Source organism: Eptatretus burgeri, chromosome 12, assembly GCF_056783735.1.
Source record: "Eptatretus burgeri isolate ZD-2024b chromosome 12, Ebu_testis_v1, whole genome shotgun sequence".
Taxonomy (NCBI): Eukaryota; Metazoa; Chordata; class Myxini; order Myxiniformes; family Myxinidae; genus Eptatretus; species Eptatretus burgeri.
In genome coordinates this window covers 47247891-47269546 of record NC_140972.1, presented here as the reverse complement: position 1 = coordinate 47269546, position 21656 = coordinate 47247891, and the positions used below count along the sequence as shown (strand labels likewise).

General features: G+C 43.3%; 1 protein-coding gene across 1 annotated transcript in view; it reads right to left on the bottom strand.

Moving 5' to 3' along the window:
• LOC147015547 (radixin-like) overlaps positions 1-21656 on the bottom strand; it is a 51819-nt gene that overhangs the window by 3528 nt on the left and 26635 nt on the right. Inside the window, exons 2-13 of the mRNA XM_085850383.1 lie at positions 14971-15023; positions 12428-12511; positions 8494-8589; positions 6716-6811; positions 4255-4433; positions 3546-3629; positions 2795-2941; positions 2561-2657; positions 2294-2457; positions 2054-2184; positions 1768-1928; positions 883-975 (exon numbers count right to left, since the gene is read on the bottom strand). Coding sequence (XP_085706509.1) covers positions 883-975; positions 1768-1928; positions 2054-2184; positions 2294-2457; positions 2561-2657; positions 2795-2941; positions 3546-3629; positions 4255-4433; positions 6716-6811; positions 8494-8589; positions 12428-12511; positions 14971-14982 — 1344 coding nt within the window. The 5' untranslated portion in view covers positions 14983-15023. The remainder of the gene's footprint in view (positions 1-882; positions 976-1767; positions 1929-2053; positions 2185-2293; positions 2458-2560; positions 2658-2794; positions 2942-3545; positions 3630-4254; positions 4434-6715; positions 6812-8493; positions 8590-12427; positions 12512-14970; positions 15024-21656) is intronic.

Below are 21656 nucleotides of genomic sequence, written 5' to 3'. Positions count from 1 at the left end.
TGGTGGGTGGGGGGTTGAGGAGTCGTGGTGGTGGGTGGGGGGGTTGAGGAGTCGTGGTGGTGGGTGGGGGGTTGAGGAGTCGTGGTGGTGGGTGGGGGGGTTGAGGAGTCGTGGTGGTGGGTGGGGGGTTGAGGAGTCGTGGTGGTGGGTGGGGGGGTTGAGGAGTCGTGGTGGTGGGTGGGGGGTTGAGGAGTCGTGGTGGTGGGTGGGGGGGTTGAGGAGTCGTGGTGGTGGGTGGGGGGGTTGAGGAGTCGTGGTGGTGGGTGGGGGGGGGTTGAGGAGTCGTGGTGGTGGGTGGGGGGTTGAGGAGTCGTGGTGGTGGGTGGGGGTTGAGGAGTCGTGGTGGTGGGTGGGGGTTGAGGAGTCGTGGTGGTGGGTGGGGGGTTGAGGAGTCGTGGTGGTGGGTGGGGGGGTTGAGGAGTCGTGGTGGTGGGTGGGGGGGTTGAGGAGTCGTGGTGGTGGGTGGGGGGGTTGAGGAGTCGTGGTGGTGGGTGGGGGGGGTTGAGGAGTCGTGGTGGTGGGTGGGGGGTGAGGAGTCGTGGTGGTGGGTGGGGGGTGAGGAGTCGTGGTGGGGGGGGGTGATGAGTTGTGGTGGGGGGGGGGGTTGATAAGTTTGTCACATTTTACATTGTGCTGATGTTCCCTGCTAGTAAAGGTAATTGCAGCAATGAAAGGCAAAATAGCACCAATCAAAAATTGCATCTATCTGATCACATTAAAAACAGAATGTGGCTTCCAAGACATTTCCTTCAAGATTTTAAACCGATTGTCAGCACAACAGGAAACAGAAACATGCTCATGGCGATCGATCAGGTGTCGTGTGCCAATTGCCAAACTGCCACAGAGCATAATGTGTGGAAGACAAGGAGGGAGCATTCTCACCTTCTTCTGCCACTCTGAAACCTCTGCTTCTTTACACTTCTGTGCTTCCTCCAGCAGAGAGATGCGTTCAGTGAATTCAGCCAACTCCAAAGCCTGAGCAAAGTGAAGACTCGATTAGAAATGGCAGCCCGAAACATTGCCAAGACCGAATCTTGAGATCAAAATAGCAGCAACAGTTTGAGCAATAGGATGGGGTTCGCAGAGTTCAGAGCAATTGCTTAGGCTAAAAATTACCACCGGTTGGGAGTGACGGTCATCTCTGAAGCTCTGATCGGCTTAGAATGGCTTTGATGTCGTCTCGTCTAATGGTTCAACGTACAGATGAAAGCCCGGGAGTAAAAATTCCGCCGAGATCGGATAATAAATGGCGGAGATAATGTTGAAATTAGCTGATTTTTCAACTTTGGAGTGACCTTGACCTTCAATCGTGTCTAAAGTCATACCGTCATGCATCACTCATCGACCCCCACCGACATACTAAGTTTCATCAAGATCGGGCCAATTTTTTTTTTTTGACCGTATCACCGACGATTTTTCCAACTTTGAAGATACGTGACTCGATAACCAGGACGAATTTCAAAAAACCGGCCTGACCAAATTTAGATATTGTTCCATATTATCAGAATCCGAAGGAATTTCGAAGATCGGATCACAAACGGTGGAAGAGATTGATTTTGAAAATGGACGATTTCGCAACTTGAGTGACCTTGACCTTCAATTGGGTCATAGGTCATACCGTCGTGCATCCCTCATCAACATCTACCCACACCAAATATCAAGAAAATCGGAAGAAAAAATGGGGACATACGTACGGACGGACATCGAGACTAGTTTTATTCGGTCATCTCTTACGAGATGACCTAAAAACAAAGATAAGCTCCTCACAAGCTGATCCTGCTCCATTTGCTGCAAAGAGGACTGCTGTTCCAGTGCCGACTTTTCTTTTTCTGCTTCAATCCTTTGGAGTTCCAGCCGACGAGCCTCGGCTGCAGTGCGACTCTGCTGCTCTTCCAGCTCCTTGGCTCGATTAATCTGCTCTTCCAGGTCTGTTTTGCCACCAGAAGAAGGAAAAAAAAAAAAAAAAAAAAAAAAAAAAACGTATTTTTCAACTCCACATGTGCAACTGAGCACTTGTCGTAAGTAAAATACCAATACAAGATGTTCGTCGTACCCAGCTGAGCTTTTATGGTCTGTTCCTCTATAAGGCTGAGTCGAGCAGACAGCTCTTGTTTTTCTCTCTCGGCACGCTCTTTATCCAGTTCTGCCTGTTCCCGTCTCTTCTTCTCACTCTCAAGCTGAGCCCTAAAGGGTAGGAGACAGACAGAGATAGAGATATGGGGAGAGAGTCAACCATATCAACCCTGATCATCATGACTTCCACGCTCCAAAGCCCAAAGCAAGGTCAACCCACCTCTCTACCTGTCGCTGCTGTTTCTCCTCACGAGCCTGGGCCTTCATCTGCTGCACCTCAATTGTGTCTGGTTTCCTCCTCCGCATATACAGCTCGTGATTGCCCATGCACAGCGCCAGAACGCGCTTGTTAATGCGCAACCGTGGTGCATAGAACACAAAGTCCTGGACACCAAGTAGCAAGGACAAACATTCACTGTGAAAACAGGCAAGTGCTAGTACTCACAGAGGAGGAAGGAGCAAGTGCTAAAGCCGGATGGCCTCATACCGGTGCCTTTTTGTCGATGGGCTTGATGACAAACTTCTTATCACTGAAGGAGATGTTCCTGATTTCACTCCAAGGAAAACCAATCTTTGGCGTTAATCTGGGTTGATGAAAATTGAAGAGTAGTATTCAGGGATAGACAGAGAAAATACGGCAAGATTGAGGCACGGCCAAAAAAGTAGGTGTAACCACAATTTTCTGTAAATGGTCCTTTCCCAACCACCCCAAGGCTCTTACCGGTCCTCGTGTTCATAAATGTTCAGACCTAAGGCATCGACACCTAACCACAACTGAGTTCCCTTCTTGTTGCGAATGTCAAAGTAATTCACTCCATACATCTCAAGATCTTGAGCAATCTTTAGGTATTCCAACATGGAATCCTCCCTGTACAAGTAAAGGATGGGATGGGATGGGATGGGATGGGATGGGAAAAAGATCGATGTGAAAAAAATGCACCCATTGCCTCTTATCAATTTCACATCTGAGTTAGTGTGGAAGGAATGAAGATGCTACTATTATAGGTGTGACAAACAAGACCAACAACAACAAAAAATAAATAAATGTATGCAAGGAGTTAACATTACATGACCTGGACCCAAGAATCAAGGTTTGCATCTCCAATAGCAAGGCAGATGTTTGAGGAACAAATCATCATGCTCTCCACATATGGTACAATTCCATTAAATAATAAATTGACCAGGATTACAATGGTGTAATCACCAATTCCTAGCATATAAACAAACAATTCACCTGCATATTGCTCAGGTCTAAAAAAAAAATATATATATATATATATATATATATATATATATATATATATATATATATATATATATATATATATATATATATATATATATATATATATATCCCCAATTTGTTCACAATTAAAGGTGGAACAATCATGGAAACTTGTTCAGACATGACTGATATGTGGTGAGAATTTGTTAGTGAAGCTGCAGCACAATCATAGAAAAAGATTGCTCACCTCAACATGCTATTATGCTCCTTGTGCCAGTTCTGGATCCGTTCTTCCCACTGTTCACTGCTCAACTTGTGCTGCTCCAGAACCCTGAAATGGGGAGAATACAAAGGGGATCAACTTAAGTTAAAGGTAGACACAAAGGAGGAGTAAGCTTCAGTTACGAGTACTGCTTGAACTTCACTAAAAGCACAAGTGTGTGGGCCAAAAATAAATAAAATGACTGATCATAATATGTACAATTTCAATTCCATCAGCAAGATGAAAAATTCAATCACCCTCAAGAGTGATCAGCAAGCAAATGAGATGCTGTAATACAACTACCAGCTGGAAGGATGACCTAAAAGTATGCACACTCGCCTCAAAGTCGAGTTTGGGTTATAATCCCGACCCAGCTATAAACTATACCAGTGTTTCACAGGCAGGGTGACTGATGAATCAATGAGTCTGCCTTTCCTCGGTGATATTCAACTGAACATCCCATTTCCTGGCATCAGCTGGTGGACGTTAAAGTCCTTCATGAAGAGTAGGCAAGTAATCGCTGACACCATGAACAAATTCCAAATTCCTGCCCGACCCAACTACTGCTGTGAAGGCAATGACAAACCACCCAGGATAACCCTTGCAAAGAAACTGCTTTGGCAGCACCAACGCTCTGCAGCAGAGTACAGTATACATCAGAATATAACTACTAGGCAAAGCTCAAAATTCATACCTATGAGGTAACAGCCGGTCTCCAGACAAATAGCCTGGCAGGTGAAGGTCTGACTGCCAGTCCCCATACTTGGCTTGAACAGCATATGATGCCAGAAGTACAGACGTCTCCGGTGGACAGTAAATCTCATCTGACAAAACTGCATCTTTGACTTGAAGAAAGAACAAGCGCTGCGTGACCTAGGGGAAGGAAGAAAAAAAAAATAGAATGGCACTCCAACAATGTGCCACCACCCACATTACACGATACATACTTGTACCAAGTTTGATTTAAATCCCTTAGCTGTTCTCAAGTATCACATTTTTTGCCTGACATGACCTTTGACCTCTTGATGCCAAAATCTAATCAGTTCATATCAGCATCATAATACGTAAACTTATACCAAGTTTGGTCAAAATCCCATCACTGGATCACAAGCCAGCACAGCAACAGAGTTTTTACCGAATGGGATCTCTGACCTCATAATCTCATCGGTCTTTACATCAATGTACAAACTTGTACCAAGTTTGACTTGGATCCCTTCAGCCATTCTTAAATTACCAAAAGCAATGCCTCCTGCAACTTCATCAATAGAGCCATGAAAATAAATAAATAAAAGGAATAATTTTGCATCTGCCCTCAAGCTCTCGAGGTCCTCCTTTCAAATTTAATGCTTCAAGACTGAACTTATTGTTATGGCTGTGGAAATTCACAAACCACCATTCATGGCCCGTAGGTGAGATAACTCTAATTACATGTGTAGTTAGCCCCAAACCCGTTGTTTAGAGGGAATTTATGTGATTCATTCGGGCTGCGACGCTTTGAGATAGCCGTTTTTCTGTTCTATCTTTATTTTGAACCAACCACGTCTCAACCGCCATAACCATCAAACCGCCACCGATAAACCCTCCACCACCCTCACCTCTCTCCTTCTACGGCCATTCCCGCACCACCTGTGAACACTGAGCGTCGGGCTGTCTTGGTCTCGTTCAAGATACGCACCGAGCCGCGAGTGCAAATAGCGGCCTTTCCGAGGAAAATTCGGATCAAGAAAGCTACACGCCCACTTCTGAACCGTTTCCAATAGCAAGCGCGGAGCGGCTGTGTGAAATCGAAATATACAAATTCTAGGACCAGGGGAGGTTCACGCCCACTTTTCCTCCGTCCAATTGGCGAGCGTGGCTCCGCCCCCGAGGTCATTCTGATCTGGAAATTTGCATATTGTTTCTCCTGCCGGCCTATAAAACGGTGAGCGCAAGGCGAATAGTGGAAGAGTCAGTTTTTGGTCGGAGGGCAGAGTGTGGCAGAGAGTGGAGTCGGGTGGCAAAGGCATCGAGTTGGGTTCTGCAGTCGGCTGAGGAGAGTTGTGGGAAGAGGCCAAGGAGCTCGGGTCCGAGGCAAGAAGGACGGCGGTCGGCGACGAGGTCGCGGTGGGAGATCGCTCGTCGCGGGACCCAAGCCAGCCAGCCATTCTCCCTCCCCCAGGGCATCAACACTTCCCCCTTTTCCCCCACACTGAGATAGTGCAACAAAGGGGGCCCCGTTCCCACCCCACTCCAAACGTCGTGCCAACGAAACCCACCAAGGAGCACAGCCACGCGCCCACATCTGCGGCTCGTCCGCCAACATTTCACGAGGACGCGGGTAGGACCCACCCGGTCTCGCGGACCTGGCCGCTCCTTCAGGTCACATGCACATATTGGCCTACAGGCCCGTCTGCCCCCTTGTCTATGAGGGTGGCTTCTTTCCTTTTGAGTAAATGTGTGTTGGCACCGTCTGTAAAGTAGAACTGTATAAGTGTTGCCGTGTGTACGCGTAGTCGGGAGTAACACTGCGTCGTTGTTGCTTTTATTGTTTGGACTGCTATATGTGCATTTTGACTGTTTGGCTGTATATGTGTGCTCTCCGTGTGCCGCGTAATAAATGTGCATTGTGTGAACTGTTTTCCCATTTCGCTTAGTCTTTTCTTTATCGACCCTCCATCACGTAAAGGGTTCGTAGTGGGCTTAAAACGCCCGATAATTAATCGGAACCGTCGAGGCCGACGATAACACCGCTCGGTTATCCCGATAGCACGGAACGGACCGCTTAAGCGGTTCGTGTCTGGAGTCGGCCTGTGGCGAGGTACGATCACCCGGTCAACCATCCGCGCAGGAACTTGGGTAGATCGAATTTGGCGAGCAACCCTATCCTGCGTGGGTGGGCAATTGGCACGGTTGTGGTGGGGTTAAACCCCCACCCGTGACTAGCTCCCGGCGTTGTTCCGAGAGGGTCACGACAGAATTGTCCGTTCCGGTGGGGGAGGCGGCCGCCATTCGAGTCGAGCGGCCGATCGCATGCCGGCGGGCGCGAATTCGAAACAATATTCACATTTTCCAACTAGTTCATACTCCTGAATTTACAGCTAATTGGTCTTCTCCAATCACGAGTCGACAAGCAAGAAGAAACTAACCCAACAAACATTCTCAATGGCTAAGCCCACCTCCTGAATGAGTTCTTCGGCCACATCTTCGGGGAAAAATTTTCCACGAAAACGAAATTGCAGCGGGCTTTCCTTCTTCACATCCTGCCCTGACACCTAAACGAGATTAGAGATTAGATAGCAACAAACAATGTTTGATCAAATATTCATGAAGTGAGAATGCATTGAAAGTGTCTGATATGTACTGTAGATAGACAAGAATAGAACAGGCATTTTATGAAAAAGCTTTGGTCAACCTTGAACAAATTGTAACAAAAAGTATCTCCGCTGTTTTATACTCCTGAATATGTCCTCAATCACAAATAAAAAGTTTTAAGGGATCTTAGAAGGGAAAACATGTGAGGGGGGAAAATAAAACAAATAATAATCATTAAAAAAAAATTACAACAAAAACAAACAAAAACCAGCAATAAAGCCACATCCAAAAAAAAAGGCATTTTTACACATATCAGCCATCTTTAAAGATGTTAAAGCCAATCTGAAAGTTACAGTAGACAAAGATACTGATATTTATTGAAACTGTTGGCAAGCAGTTGGGGTTTGAAGGACAAAGAGGCAGTCCTAGCTGATAGTTAAAAAACGAATACTAAAATAATTGGAAGGGCACTCATCGACATCGTGATGTTGCCAGATATGCCTCCGCCCACATTATTACATCATTATACATTCTTGTACAAAGTTTGATTTAACTCCCTGAACCCAGATTCAAAACACTGAATAAGAAAAAAGAGCAATCAGATTGCAGACCCTCACCAGGACTTGTTTTGTGTGGTGCTTGTGCACTGGTGTGTTACATAAATAACTAGAAGGGCACTCGTTAGAGCGCATACCTCCGCCCTGTAATGCCTGATCCACGAGAACATATCGGGCCCAATACATTTTTGAAATTTTGTGCCACATCGTTTTTGAGCCCTATCTCTCAATGGTGAAGAATCACTTTAAAAATTCTAGTAGTCGGATCCTGAGTCTGATCTTCACCAAAATCGAATCAATTCATCGTGGTCACACATCTAACCTGCCCACCAAGTTTCATCTGAATCCGTCCACAACTTTTTGAGATATCATGCTATATATTGTTTTTGGCCCAATCTCTCAATGGTGAAGAATCACTAAAAATTATTGTTGTCGGATCTGCATCTTTACCTTCACCAAAATCTAATCGGTTTGTCCTTGTCACACACCGAACCTGTCCACAAACAAATTTCATCCAGATCCGTCCACAAATTTTTGAGATATCCTGAAGACAGACAGACAGACAGACAGACAAACAGAAGGGGTGAAAATAACCTCCTTCACCTTCGGTGGCGGAGGTAATTAGCATAGATGGATGTACGTACGGACAACCTGAAAACTTAATGCCACCGGCGACTTCGTCAGCGGAGGCATGACATGTTTAACACGAACTAACATTTTGACAAAAAAACAAACACAAGTATGAGGTCAACAACTGGAGTGTGTGGAGGATGGGGCAAAGATGTACGAGAAAAGATGGGAGTGAAGTTTACAAATAATTTTTTTTCTAAAGGACAAAAAAGAATGCTGACTGATGCCCAATTAGAGAGCACACAAGTCAGGATTAATCATAGTACCAATCAAATTAATGCCACTTAATCACTTCCTGCCAATGGCAACACCTGCAATGGCTACTGGAAGAGTGAAAGACAAGGATGGGGAGATAAAACAGATGAAGAAAGAGCATATGAAGGATGAGAACGAAACAGCAGGATCAAGGTTGAATGAATGAGTTGAAAGCATAACCAGAGTTGCTGTATTCCAACCTTCTTGTTGAGCTTGAGCCAAGTCGAACAACCCTTGCTGTCCACATACTGAAGACCAAAGAACCAGATCTCTCTCAGGCCAATAGTCTTCACAACCTTGAGAAACATTGATAGAAATGAGGTACAACTTACATGTAATCGGTGAAGGCTGCAATGAAACTCATAGAAGCACTCGGTGCAACGAGCCAGTGGTGAAGCTCAAACCAAAAGCTTTCACCTCAAACACTAGCACAGAATTAAAACTAGAACCGCGAGCAGTGTTGTTTTGTTTCCAAGCAGTGCGAATCTGCCACGCACATAGCCACCTGTCATACATTTTCTGGAAAAATGGAGCCCAAACCCATCGGCAACAAAAAATAAAATACGTAAAGTGTGTTACTTTTTGTGGGCTATTCAGCATCAGTGGGCCAAAAAAAAGGGGAAACACCTGGGTAAATGAGGGACACTAAGTCATGGCTTCCACACAGGTGTGGCCCATGTGTTAAGCAAGTAACATCCTAGCATGCTTATGGTCATGCATAAAAATGTAACATGCCTGGTTGCCTATAATTATGGCTAGCATGGCTGCAAGGAGACCCCCCCAATGACCCCATCCCGCAGAACACATGTAGTTGCCCAATGGTTTGATGAGCATGACACTGAAGCTATCCATATGTCATGGCCTTCTCAGTTACCACATGAACCCAATTGACAATTTATGGGATATTCTGGAATGATGCAAGACAGCATTTTACACCTCCAAATAGGTGAGTTGACTCTCGTAAGATAATGGTGCCACATCCCTGCTGCAGAATTCCATACGATGGTGGACACTATGCCATGGCACATACAGGCCGTGCTGGCTGCACATGATGGCCCGACACCCTATTAAGTGACACTACATTGGTGTTTCCATTTTTTTTTGTCCACTACCTATATATGTAGTAAGCTACTTTTGTCAAATTTCAGCATTTTGCAATTATGTAATGTATTGGACCAACAGCGAGCTTCCAAAGTTTAGAGCAGCTGACTCTCACTTCAATACCAGATAGGGATGCTTGAGCTGTCTGCCAAATTTCATGGCAATCTGTTTCGTACTTCTGCAGAAGATAGTTTTAGGTTTGGTACAAAATTAAAGTTGGCCACCAATACAGGACGCCAAAAAAAAAAAAAACAAACAAAAAAAAAAAACCACCAACACCACATCGGATCAAATTCCAAGGGTATAGTCAAGGCAAAAAAAATATTGGCACCCTTGCACTTTTTTGAAATAACTCGCAATTTACTCAAAAAAACAAGTTGAAATTAACAAAAGTGTTTGGTCTCCAAAATTCTTTATTTCACTTAATATTACAGAACCTTTGTTTTTGATTCAGAACTTCATATATATTTTTAAATCAGAAAATAAAAATAAATGGCATTGACAAAATTGACACCCTCGACTTCATATTTGGTAGCACAGCCGTTGACCAAAATAACTGCAGTCAAGCGCTTCCTCTAGCCATGAATGTGCTTCCTACACCTCTCTACTGGCAGTGTGGCCCACTCTTATTGTGCAAACTGCTCCAGTTCTCCCAGATTTGAAGGGTGCCCTTCTCCCAACTGCCGTTTTCAAATCTCCCCACAGGTGTTCAATGGGATTTAGATCTGGACTCATTGCTGGCCACTTCAGAACAATCCATCGTTTTGTCTTCAACCATTCCTGGGTGCTTTTTGAAGTGTGTTTGGGGTTATTGTCCTGCTGCAAGACTCATGACCTTCGACAGAGACCCAGCTTTCTGACACTGGGTTGAACATTGCACTTCACAATGCCATGCACACATTCAAGGCACCCAGTGCCAGAGGCAGCACAGCAACCCCTAAAACATCACTGAACCTCCTCCATATTTGAATGTAGGGAAGGTGTACTTTTCTTTGAAGACTTCATTTTGTTTTCTGTAAATATAGAGATGTTTACATAGAGATGCTTTACTTTACCACAGGACATTTTCCCAGAAGGATTTTGGCTTGTTCAGGTGTGTTTTGGCAAACTCCAGTTGGGCTTTCTGATGTCTCTCTCTCTCTCAGCAGTGGGGTACCTCCTGGGTCTCCTACCATAGAACCCCCTTTCATTGAGTTGGCGACAGATGACGTGAATTGAAACCGTCGTATCTTTTGTCTGAAGGACAGCTTGAATCTGTTTGGCAGTTGATCGAGGTGGTTTCTCCACCATTCGAACAATCCTTCGCTGCAATCTTCGATCAAGTTTTCTTTTGCGGCCACGTCCAGGAAGGTTGGCTACAGTGCCATGGACCTTAAACTTCCTAATAAGATTGCATACAGTGGACACAGGAACATCAAGGTCTCTGTCGATGGAATTGTAGCCTTGAGATTGTCCATGCTTGGCTACAATCTTGTGTCTGACCTCAGACAATTCTCTGGTTTTCTTTTTCTCCATGCTCATTGTGGTACACACTGACAAAACAGCAGAATCGCTCCTTTTCTCCATTCAAACTGGTTGCACGAGTGATTTTTTTATATTGCAGGCACCTGCAACTCACCACAGGTGAGTTAAATTCCAAAGTAAAAGGAGAATCACCTGCTTGAAGCCGAATTATTTCGAACAACTTCTAAACGGTGGCAACAATATTATCCAGGCCATTTTAGGATTTGTGTGTGGAATATGCAAAGATTTTGTAATTTTATCAGCTTGTTTTGTTCCACTGCAAACTAAATATACATATGTGGACACCAAAAGACTTTAATTTCAACAATTTTCTGGAAGAAATGGTACATTATTTCAAAAAAGTGCAAGGGTGCCAATATTTTTGGCCTCGACAGTATGCTGTAAACATGCAGATTGGCATGGTAATCTAACCTTTTTTCAAAAATTTAAATAATAATTAGATATTTGCGATCACAAAGGGTAAGCGATGGCCATAACCAAGGATCAGTCAGTGATGGCCATATATGACCTTGACCTTCAACATTTAGGGATAGAGTAAATTAAGAAAATGTGTCCAATCTACAATATACCCATAAAATATGAAAATTATTCAACTTATGGTCAAAAAGGTTTTGTCAAGATCACAATCCAAAAAAAAAGTAGGCCAAGGACACAAATCAAATATCAGGTGCACAACTTCAGTGCAGGTTTGCTATGAGGCAAGAACATCTTGGAAGGCTAAGCGTTGCGATATTCCTCATTGGCAAAAACTTTTCAGACTGCCATTTGACCTTGACCTTTAACTCTGAGGGGTATGATGTAAATGTGCCGTACTTTAGGCCATCAAGAAAGGGCAATTTCTTTCTGATTGGAAAAACCTTCGTCAAGTTATGGTGAAAAAACAGTTAAATGCAGCTCGGAAATTGGCAGAAATTAATAAATTAAATTAAATAAAAAGGAAGGGAAAAAAAATAAATAAATAAATCACAGGGTCTGAAGGAAGCAGTTCAGTTTGGCATTATTAATAGGAAATAGACAGAGCCTAGAAACAAACAAAGCTCATTAGAATGATCTTTTAGAAATGAACACCGAGTTAGAAGGGTTCTTCTTCTTCATGAATGACAGCCAAATACTGAAGCGGCTTCACCACTTAAAAAAAATAATAATAAAAAATGGGTTAGTACTCCTTGGGGTCTAAGAAACTGAGGTACCATTAACTGGAGGGGCACAAATTGTATACAAACCCGACAGCAGCTAAAAGACTCACCCCATCCCATAGGGGGAGGCTGAATAATCCCAAGAACAATAGGCTTCTCGCCTGTTAGCCTAAATAACTCAAAATCAAACAACAATCATACTGCACCACCAGTCATCCCCTACATAAACTTCCCTTTCCATTAGCACTTACTCCACCCAACTTCCTCTGACCTTCCCTCCATTTTAACTCACTCAAATGCCATTGCCATGTTGATACATTTTACCAAAAAAACACCATTCAACCCGAGACTCAACCTTAAAATACATTCTTACCTGGTCAAAAAGTTGTTTCCCTGTCGTATTGGGCTGGATGGCAAACTCGAGCTCTGCATCCATTGTCGTCACACGTACATTTATCTGGTCAGAAACAGAAGTTGATGTTATATTTCCCCCTCACCCCAAAAAAAATAACCATAATTCGTGGCAATTCCAGATACTTTCTGCCTCTGATATAAGAGTGGAACAATTTGGATGGATAATCTTAAGGGAAGGCATTAACCCGAAAGACAATGAGAACGGCACTCAGAAGAGCGCATTCCTCTGCCAGGTGGAACAGTTTACGTTTCGTATCCCACCGTTCGGCCAGATATGAAACCAGACCGAAACCAGACCGAAACCAGAATCAAATTGGCTTGTTCTCTTCACTTAGCCAACTCACCAACAACTTTTTGAAATATCATGCTATACAGAGACATGACAGAAGTAAATAGACACATTAAATTTCTTCATTTCATCCGTGTAACAGTTTTACTCAGTGATTTGTCCTAATATATTTGTAGAAACGAGTTCCTGGGTCTTGTACGACAATTAACTATGCCTCGAACCCAGGGAGGACACAACCTTTCCGATTTTCAAATAGGACGAATTGTTGGAAAATCAGATGGTGGAGTCAGCCAGCATCAGATAGATCAGAATCTTGGCATTCCACTTTGTCCATTCAATCGGGTGATTGTGCAATTCACCAGCGAAGGCAAGGAATCCACAGCTTCCTGTTCTGGTCGATCTGGGCCCTCAGAAAGGTGTCTTCGAGCTGTCAAGCGGTCCATTGAGAAAACTCCCCGTTGCAAGGCAGCAGACGTTGCAAAGGAGGTCAAAGTTAGCTCAAGAACTGTCGTGTGGTACCTTCATCAATTGGGTGACTGTGGGAGAGCAGCTAGGAGTAAACCTCTTCTTAGACCAGCCAACATCCAAAGGAGAAAGAAGTGGCCTGACGAGACGGCCATCAGATGCTAGCAGTTTTGGCAAACTGTCATTTATTTCAGATGAGTCCCAATTTACTCAATTTTCTGACACTGGATGCATATGGGTCTGAAGAGCTCCAGGTCAAGAGTTCTCTTTGCAGCCAACTGTCAAACACGGTGGTTTTTTCAGTGATGGTGTGGGGAGCAATCTGGAGCGCTGGTTGGTGAGAGCTTGTGGAGTGTGTTGGCAACATCAACACTACGACACACATTTCTATCCTTGAGGATGGAATTCTCCCAGTCTTCTCCACTGGTCAGATGATCAAAAACAACACTGTTCATGGAAGATGGAGCTCCAAGCCATACTGCAAAAAAGACCAAAGAATGGCAGGACAGAAACGGGATCAAGCCACTTCCATGGCAAAGTGAGTCTCATGACATGAATCCCATTGAACACCTCTGGGCCACATTGGATCGAGTTGTGCGGAAAAAGTCCAGGAAACCAACATCACGGGGAGAATTGCCAACTAGTTTGCATGAAGCCTGGGCAGAAATCTCACAAGAGAAAATTTCAGAACTCGTTAGCTCTATGCCCGAAAGAGTAAAAGCATTGAAATCTGCAAATGGCAAGTCCACCAAATACTAGTGCATGTATTAAAATGGATCAAATGTTCAATAAATAAATTCTTTAAAAATCATGGTGTCTATTTACTTCTGTCATGTCTGTATATCATTTTTTAACTCATCTCTCAGTGGTGAAGAATCACAAAATTAAAAAAATTCTCACATCCGGATCTTCACCAAGATCTCATTTCCGCCTTGTCACACACCCAACCTCTACACCAAATTTTGTCCAAATCCGTCCACAACTTTGAGATATCCCGTTCAGAGACAGACAAGATTGACAGGCAGAAAAACAGGGGTGAAAACATAACCTCCATCCACCTTCAGTGGCTGAGGTAATATGCAAATCATCTAGATGAGAGCAAGTTGGCAAAAAAAAAAAAAAATGATTCAATCACAGTGTTATATAAAAAGTAGACAGTTAAAAGACTACAAAATAAAAACATGTCCCATAAATTGACAAATCAACGGGGACATCTGCCTGTCCCAATTGATTCTTTGTTCACCCTCACACACGCAGGAAGGCCAAATCAAAACTAATGCTCACAGCAATGCATACAACATCACAATCAATCCAAGGCACCGTTGCAGTGGCAAAAAGGCTTTCCAGGTGCTTAAGGTGCACATCCAGCTCGTTGAGCTTGATGTGGCCAGCTGCCCAAATCCCTTGCTGCGGCGTCAACGTCACAGGTATAATTTTAGGTCATCAGAAAAAGTCCTATGGGTCAATGGCTTTGCCGTTGCCAATGGTCCCGAATATGTTGCCAAGGAACACGCTAACGAAAGGGATATTTGGACATTTCACCAATGTCAATTGACAGCTCATTAATTGAAGGAACCCCATTTAGCTTAAGGTTTTTTTTGAATGGTGGATTTATTAGTCTTTTAAAACCCTTTGTCATGCTCAGCAGAGAGAGCACACCTTTAGTTATTCTACACCAAGAACCCCCTGCCCCCCCCCCCAAAAATGACAAAATCTCAATCCTTAGCCCACCCCAGGGCCATCCTTACCGGTTTCGGCATGATTGATCGTTGTCAGTTAGTCACCAAGGCAGGTAGATTTCCTGGTGGAGACAGGTCATCAGGATGGAATAGAACCATAAGCAGGTCCATTTACAATCATGTACAACTAGTACATTATATTATTCAAGTTTACAATTACTGCTTTGCAACTGAAGAACGGATTGCAGTTAAAATAGATGTCGAACGAGGCTCAACGGGAGCCAGGAATGCAAGCAAAGACCATTTCATGGTGAGAGGTGGTCAAAATCGACATTACCAATCTCCACAACCTATTACTGGCAAAAGGCACATCCACACAAAGCAAACAAAATGCAATCAGCAAACAGCAGGCCGAGCCACCCCTCAAACTGGCGCACAATTATATTTTGTCTAAGATCCAATATTTTAGTGCAAGATTAAAATTTCACAAAAGCATTACCAGGGAAAATTACCCCCCCCCCCCCCCCCCACCCAGCAACCCTTCATGATGAGTGGAAAATATGCACACATACATAACATGAAACATGGGTGTCAACGATTTTAAAATGAACCCTTCATCCCAAGGAAGGAGAAACTCCTACCTTTTTGGCACCTTGGTTTGAATATCAATCACAATAATGTGGCCTTAATATGCATCTGTTATATACACGATTACAGGGTGGCTGGAAAGTCGCTTTACCCCTCCTGAATAAAACAAACATTCTTGAACAATTTTAATATACAGGTTTTATTGTGCAGTACTTACAATGATTAATCATTCATTCGTCTGATGTGCCCCATCATTCACATTGCAACGATTAATTTGTCACCCTCTTAAACCTCTTGTGTAGCATCAAGAACGAATAGCAACTTTCGTGGTGTGTGGTGTGTGCGTTTCATCCCGTATCTTGGAGGTTTTAACTTTTATCTTCAGCAGCGTACGAGCAATCACGGTTTCCTTTGTCCTCGTGACGTTTCTAAAGCAATTGGTTATTTTATGTGACTGTGCAGTGCTTTACAGAGCTTATATTGTTTCTCTGTTAGTTTCAAAGCAAAATACATTTGACGATACCTGATTTTCAGCCGTTTACCGTATTAACATGTTTTCTCAATTAGAGCCAAAAAATTTTCCACCAGTCACATGACTATAAAGTGCGAGTGCGTTTTCATAAAGCACAACATTCTCCAACTCCTGTACCCCCAATACCCCACCCCTCTCTCTGTCCCATCATCACGCCAGCCCCTTCAAATACAGTGCAAAAAAATAAAACACGCACTGGTTATCTTCATGGACCCCTTTCTTTCCCCATCCCTCCTAATCCTCCATCTCTCCTCTCCTCCCTTTAGTATACCCGTCTTTTAGAGGGTGGTTATATCCAGACGGGCACTCCCCTCACGCTACCTTACCTTGCCTTCCCCTTTCTGCACCTCTCCTCACGATCCCACCCCTCACCATACCCTCCCTCCCTTTCCTTCTTACCCCCCCTTAATATTCCCGTCAGCAAAGCAACGGGTTGTATTTGCCCATTAAAAAATGAAAATAAACAGGGGAGGGTGGGGGGCAACACCAACACTGGAGCCGAAGGACAAATAGAGGGAGACTTGGACAAAGTGCAAAGTGTGGGGAGGGATGGGGCAGGGTGACAGGAAAGGACACGAGGTGGACGAGATGGACACTCGGTAGAGAGCATACCTCTGTCACGTATTGCCTGATCCAGGAGAACATATCGGGCCAAATACATTTTTGAAATATCGTGTTATATATCGTTTTTGGCCTGATCTCTCAATGGTGAAAAAAAAATCACTAAAATGTTTTATTTTTTTTTTATTATTCTTGTATCCAGATCTTCACCAAAATCAAATCAATTTGTCATGGTCACACACCCAACCTGTCCACAAGATTCATCTGAATATGTCCACAACTTTTTGAGATATCGTGGTATATGTTCGTTTAGCACCGTCTCTCAATGGTGAAGAATCACTTAAAATATTCTGGCAGCCGGATCCGGATCTTCACCAAAATCTCATAAGTTCGTCCTCGTCACATACCCAACCTGTCCACAATTTCACCTGGATCCATCCATAACTTTGTGAGATATTCTGCGTGCGCACACGCACAATACTTGCAAAATCTACCCCTCTCCAAAGGTTGCTTTGGATACATCAAATTGTCCATTTCATTAAGATAAAAATTCACAATCTTAAAGCTCAGGTCAATCGGATGAAAATTGATGATTTTAGAAGGTTGGCCTTTGACCTCAAAATTAGTTTTCCAAGTTCAGCAATGTACAATGTAATTTTCAGGTTAATCAGTTGAGAAATGACAATTTTAGAAATTCGACCTCAAGATGACCTATGACCTGAAAAATCAATAGGCTTCAGTCGAGACCAACTCGACAACTTAGTAAAGTTTCATGACGATCGGTTTAGAATTGTGATCTGTAGGCAACAAAAAGACAAACAAGAGGAGGAAGTTTGGCAGAGCACTATACTTGCAAAATCCATTAAACAAATTTGACCTAAAAAAATAATTGGTGGTTGAATTCAATGACCAAATATGCAACTCCTCTTCAAATTTAAAGTCAATCGGATGAAAATTGAAGATTTTAGAAATCACACTGAAGTTGACTTTGGCCTATGTTGACCTTTTGACCTCAAGATCAACAGGCTTCTTCCTTATGACTAACTCCACCATGTGGTGAAGTTTCGTGAAGATCGGTTTAAAATTGTGACCTGCAGGCGCTAAGACAGACAGAGACAGACATCAGACACCCAAAATCGACTGACCAATATACTTGAAAAATCTTTAATTTTGCAAGTAACAAACAAGAAAAAGAGCAATCAGAGATTGCAGACCCTCACCAGGACTTCTTTTGAGTGGTGTACTTTTGTAGGTTTGAGGGTAAATCCAATATGGCTACCAAACCATGTGACCTATATCATATATGTGTGAGCCTTTTGTTCCTCATGGACAGGCGTGGAAAGTTTCACCTCGATCTGTTCAACCACTTCAGGGAAGATGATTAATTTTTTTTTTTTTTTAAACAATATGGCTACCGAATTACGTGACCGATGAAGTCATGAATTTTTTTTCTGTGGACAATTTTATCCTGAGATGACCCTCAAAAATTCATACTGATCGGATGTGGCGTTCTACATATGCAATTATGATGTCATAATGAAGACACCTGTAACATCATAAAAATAAACAAACAAATTCCCCTTGAGTACTTGCTATTTGCCAAGTTTCAATTTTTTTCCCATGGTGCAGTTTCAGAAATAGAGGTCCAAAGTTTTTTCCTCGTTTTTCCAACATTGCTGCCACACCACGTGACCTATGATGTCATAATTAGCATTAAAACATTCTACATGAGTAGTTGCACCAATGGTGAAAATGGTCTCAATCAGACAAGCGGTTGCAGAGAAAAACACGAAATTTATTTGCAGGCAAACGGACCCAAATGCAATACCCTCTCCTCTGGTGAGGGGAACAAAGACACAGGGGTGAAAATAACCTCCTTTACCTTTGGTGGCAGAGGTAAAAACTGGAAATTTGGAAGGAGGGCTTGGGGTGGGGTGGGGTGAGGTTAACGAGGTTAGAAAAGATCAAGTGTTTGGATTGAGGATGATCTGAGATGGTGATGAACAGCTGTCTTGAAGACCTGGAGAGAAGAATGAGATTAAACAGAATGTGTAAGTTGGTTCCACAAGGGGGGGGGGGGGGGAAAAAAAAAAAAAAAGAGGACCGAATGAGTGGAGGCGAGCAGTGATCCTGGGTTTAGGGAATTTCACCAGAAGGGGGTTGATAGTGGAAAGTGTCCACCCTGCACAAACTTGGGGGTGGGGACAAAGCATGGAAAAAGAGCAGAGGGTGCAAGACCTGAAAGGAAGACCGTTTTTACAGATAGACATACTGGGTGATCACAAATGCACATTTGCAAAGTTTCGTTTATGAAATCCTTGGAGGAGTAGGTATGCAACTAGCACATCTGTCCTTGTACCTGGGCTGAGCATACTCACACATTATTTATAAACAACCTCTTCAGCCAATATTTCTCATTTGAACTTCAATCTTAAAGAAAATAAATAAAGAAAAAAATTGTTTGACCTCTATTCTTTCCACTGCATAATTTTCACATCAATCTACCCAAGCCCGTTCGCCAAACGAACCACACACATTTTAAGAAGAAATTAAGCAATTTCTACACTTATCAGAAGAATGCCAAAATATACTTTAAGTGCTGTGCAGTTTACTAATGGATTATGAGGTAAAGCACCAACAATAAAAGTTCTGTACAAGCTGCAACAAGACTTCATCTTCTTGGAAGAAAAACAGAATTAATTCATTAATTTTTTTCAAGGTGGCAGCACTTCCAACCAGAAGTAAACTAAATATACTCCAATGATTTCAGCAGTAAGCAAGAGCAGACCTGGTCTCAGAATACGTTTCACCCACTTCACAGCAGGCTTCCTCAAGCCAGTATAAAAATGTATAATACCAACTGCCCCAATCTTACACCACGTATCAGCTTTACCACACATTTCTGTCTTTAACCAATTTCTACTGTTCAGTACTTGAACAAGAGCCACAGTTGCTCTGGAATGTTGACCGAGATACTGCTGAGCATCTTGTGACCCACAAGGCAAGTGCAAACATCCAACGGGTGAAGTTTTAACACTCATTTGAACAGGGAGGTTGCATCACAAGTACCATGACTGCACAGACAGGGTCAAGATGAGTCACTCCCAATGCAGATGTTGGACAGTGTAGTTTTAAGACAGTATTTAAGACAACGATGGTCAGGATGGCACGTTGGAAATAAAATAATAATTTACAGCAGGCAAATATGTACGTTGAAACATTCACAGCTTGTCCTTTTTGTAACAATTTTACCAACAATCATTAATCCTCTCATCCTTGGTCTTAACCTTGAGGTGTATCCGATATCTCGCAAGCAAAGCAGCATCATGTTTTCTCTCCTGTCAGTGTCATGTCTGCACTTTCATACTGGACAATGGCCAACCATAGCAAGTCCAGTGGGGCAGAGGCCATTCAGTACAATCTGGCCATTGTCCCAAGTGCGCACACACACCGGCTCGAGATTACAAATAGCCGGTTAAGTTTGGCCACAGTTCATCTCATGAAATTCCTAACATGCCGAGACACCCAGGCAACACACCCAGGTGAAAAGTGCAGGAAAGGACTGTTGGCAAAGAACCTCACAGGCCGAGGACTAAGTTTGATGGCAGAAGGCCATTAAGTGTTGCGTGCCATCGAGTTAGTGAGTGTGCTCCGTGTGGGCCCAAGATACTCTTCAAGAAAGGCAAAAACGTGGCTGCAAACCTAACTGTTACAAGATATTGCCAAGGCCAAGGCCTGCAAATAAATCCACACAAAAATCTAAATAATTTGCTTGTCACTATCATTGCAAGTACAAAGTGAAACTAATGCAAATTTATAATCATTTGTTAAAGTGACAAAAAGACTGTTTCAATGTTTTCACAAGTGCTCAAACAAGTAAAGTTTCTCAGAACTTTAACCATCCTTGAGATATATTTACAACATCCTCCCTTCTGGACTTGGTGATGACTAACTTTCTGACAAATGTCTCCTGTTCTTAAACTCCTATTGGTTCATCTGATATGCTTCTGAAAGTCAAGAACTCTCTGGCTATTCTCAGAGAGATGCCTCAATGCTGGTGAGACTGGCATTTAATTCAATCAGATTGGCAAGGACTACAAACAGCTATTTTGAGGACTGGTCTCCCATATTTACTGCCCCCGATTTTAACTCAGCCTGGGAATTCTTCCACAGAAACTTGTGCTCACTCCCTCCTGCAAAGCTTCATCCCATCTCGTCTTCAAATATCCTACCCTTCTTCCCACCTATGGTGCACTGAATCCTGTGGTGAGGCAGTTGCTCTTAAACAACTTGCCTTCTATTCCTGGAAGGCAATCTCAGTGTATTCCAAAAATCCCACAAGTGTCCCCACTCTCAGGAGAGCCAGAAAACACGTATCCAACCTCAAGAATGAACTTTCAAACTGGTCGCCCCCTCTAAAACCTGGTAGCGTCTTGTTAAGTATATCTGGTGTATACTCCCCTTCCATCCGTTCCCACTCTTCAAACAGCACCACAGCTAACTCAACTTGAAAGAAGGCTGAATGCCTCAACTCTGTTTGCTGCCAAATCTTGTGCCCAACCCCAAACCCTTGGTACCCAGCTTTCTGTCGTACCCAACTGCTCCACCACTCAGTGTGGTGCAACTCAGAAGGTGGAGAAGGTTCTTTCAACTTTTGACTGACTGCTACTGGACCAGACGGTATCAGTTCACGTATCCAAAAAAACCTGCTCTGCTGGTCTTGCACATCCTCTCTCTGCCCTTCTTACCATCATTTGCACTTGGTCATCTTCCACCTGCTTGGAAATCCACCATCACTGCACTACATAAAAGATGCAAAAACAGATCCCCTCAACTACAGACCCATCAGCTTACATTCAATCAGCAAGGTCATGGAATCCATCCTCACAGTTGATATGAAATCTTTCCTTTTCTTCAACCTCATTTCAGATCACCAATTTGGTTTCAGACCAAGTCATTTCACCTTGGACATGCTGCTTCTGTTAACCCAACAATGGATGGAGGCTCTCAATGTCAGAGAGGAGTTCAGGGTCATCTCTGGTGCTTTTAATTGTCTGGCATCCTGCTTTACTCT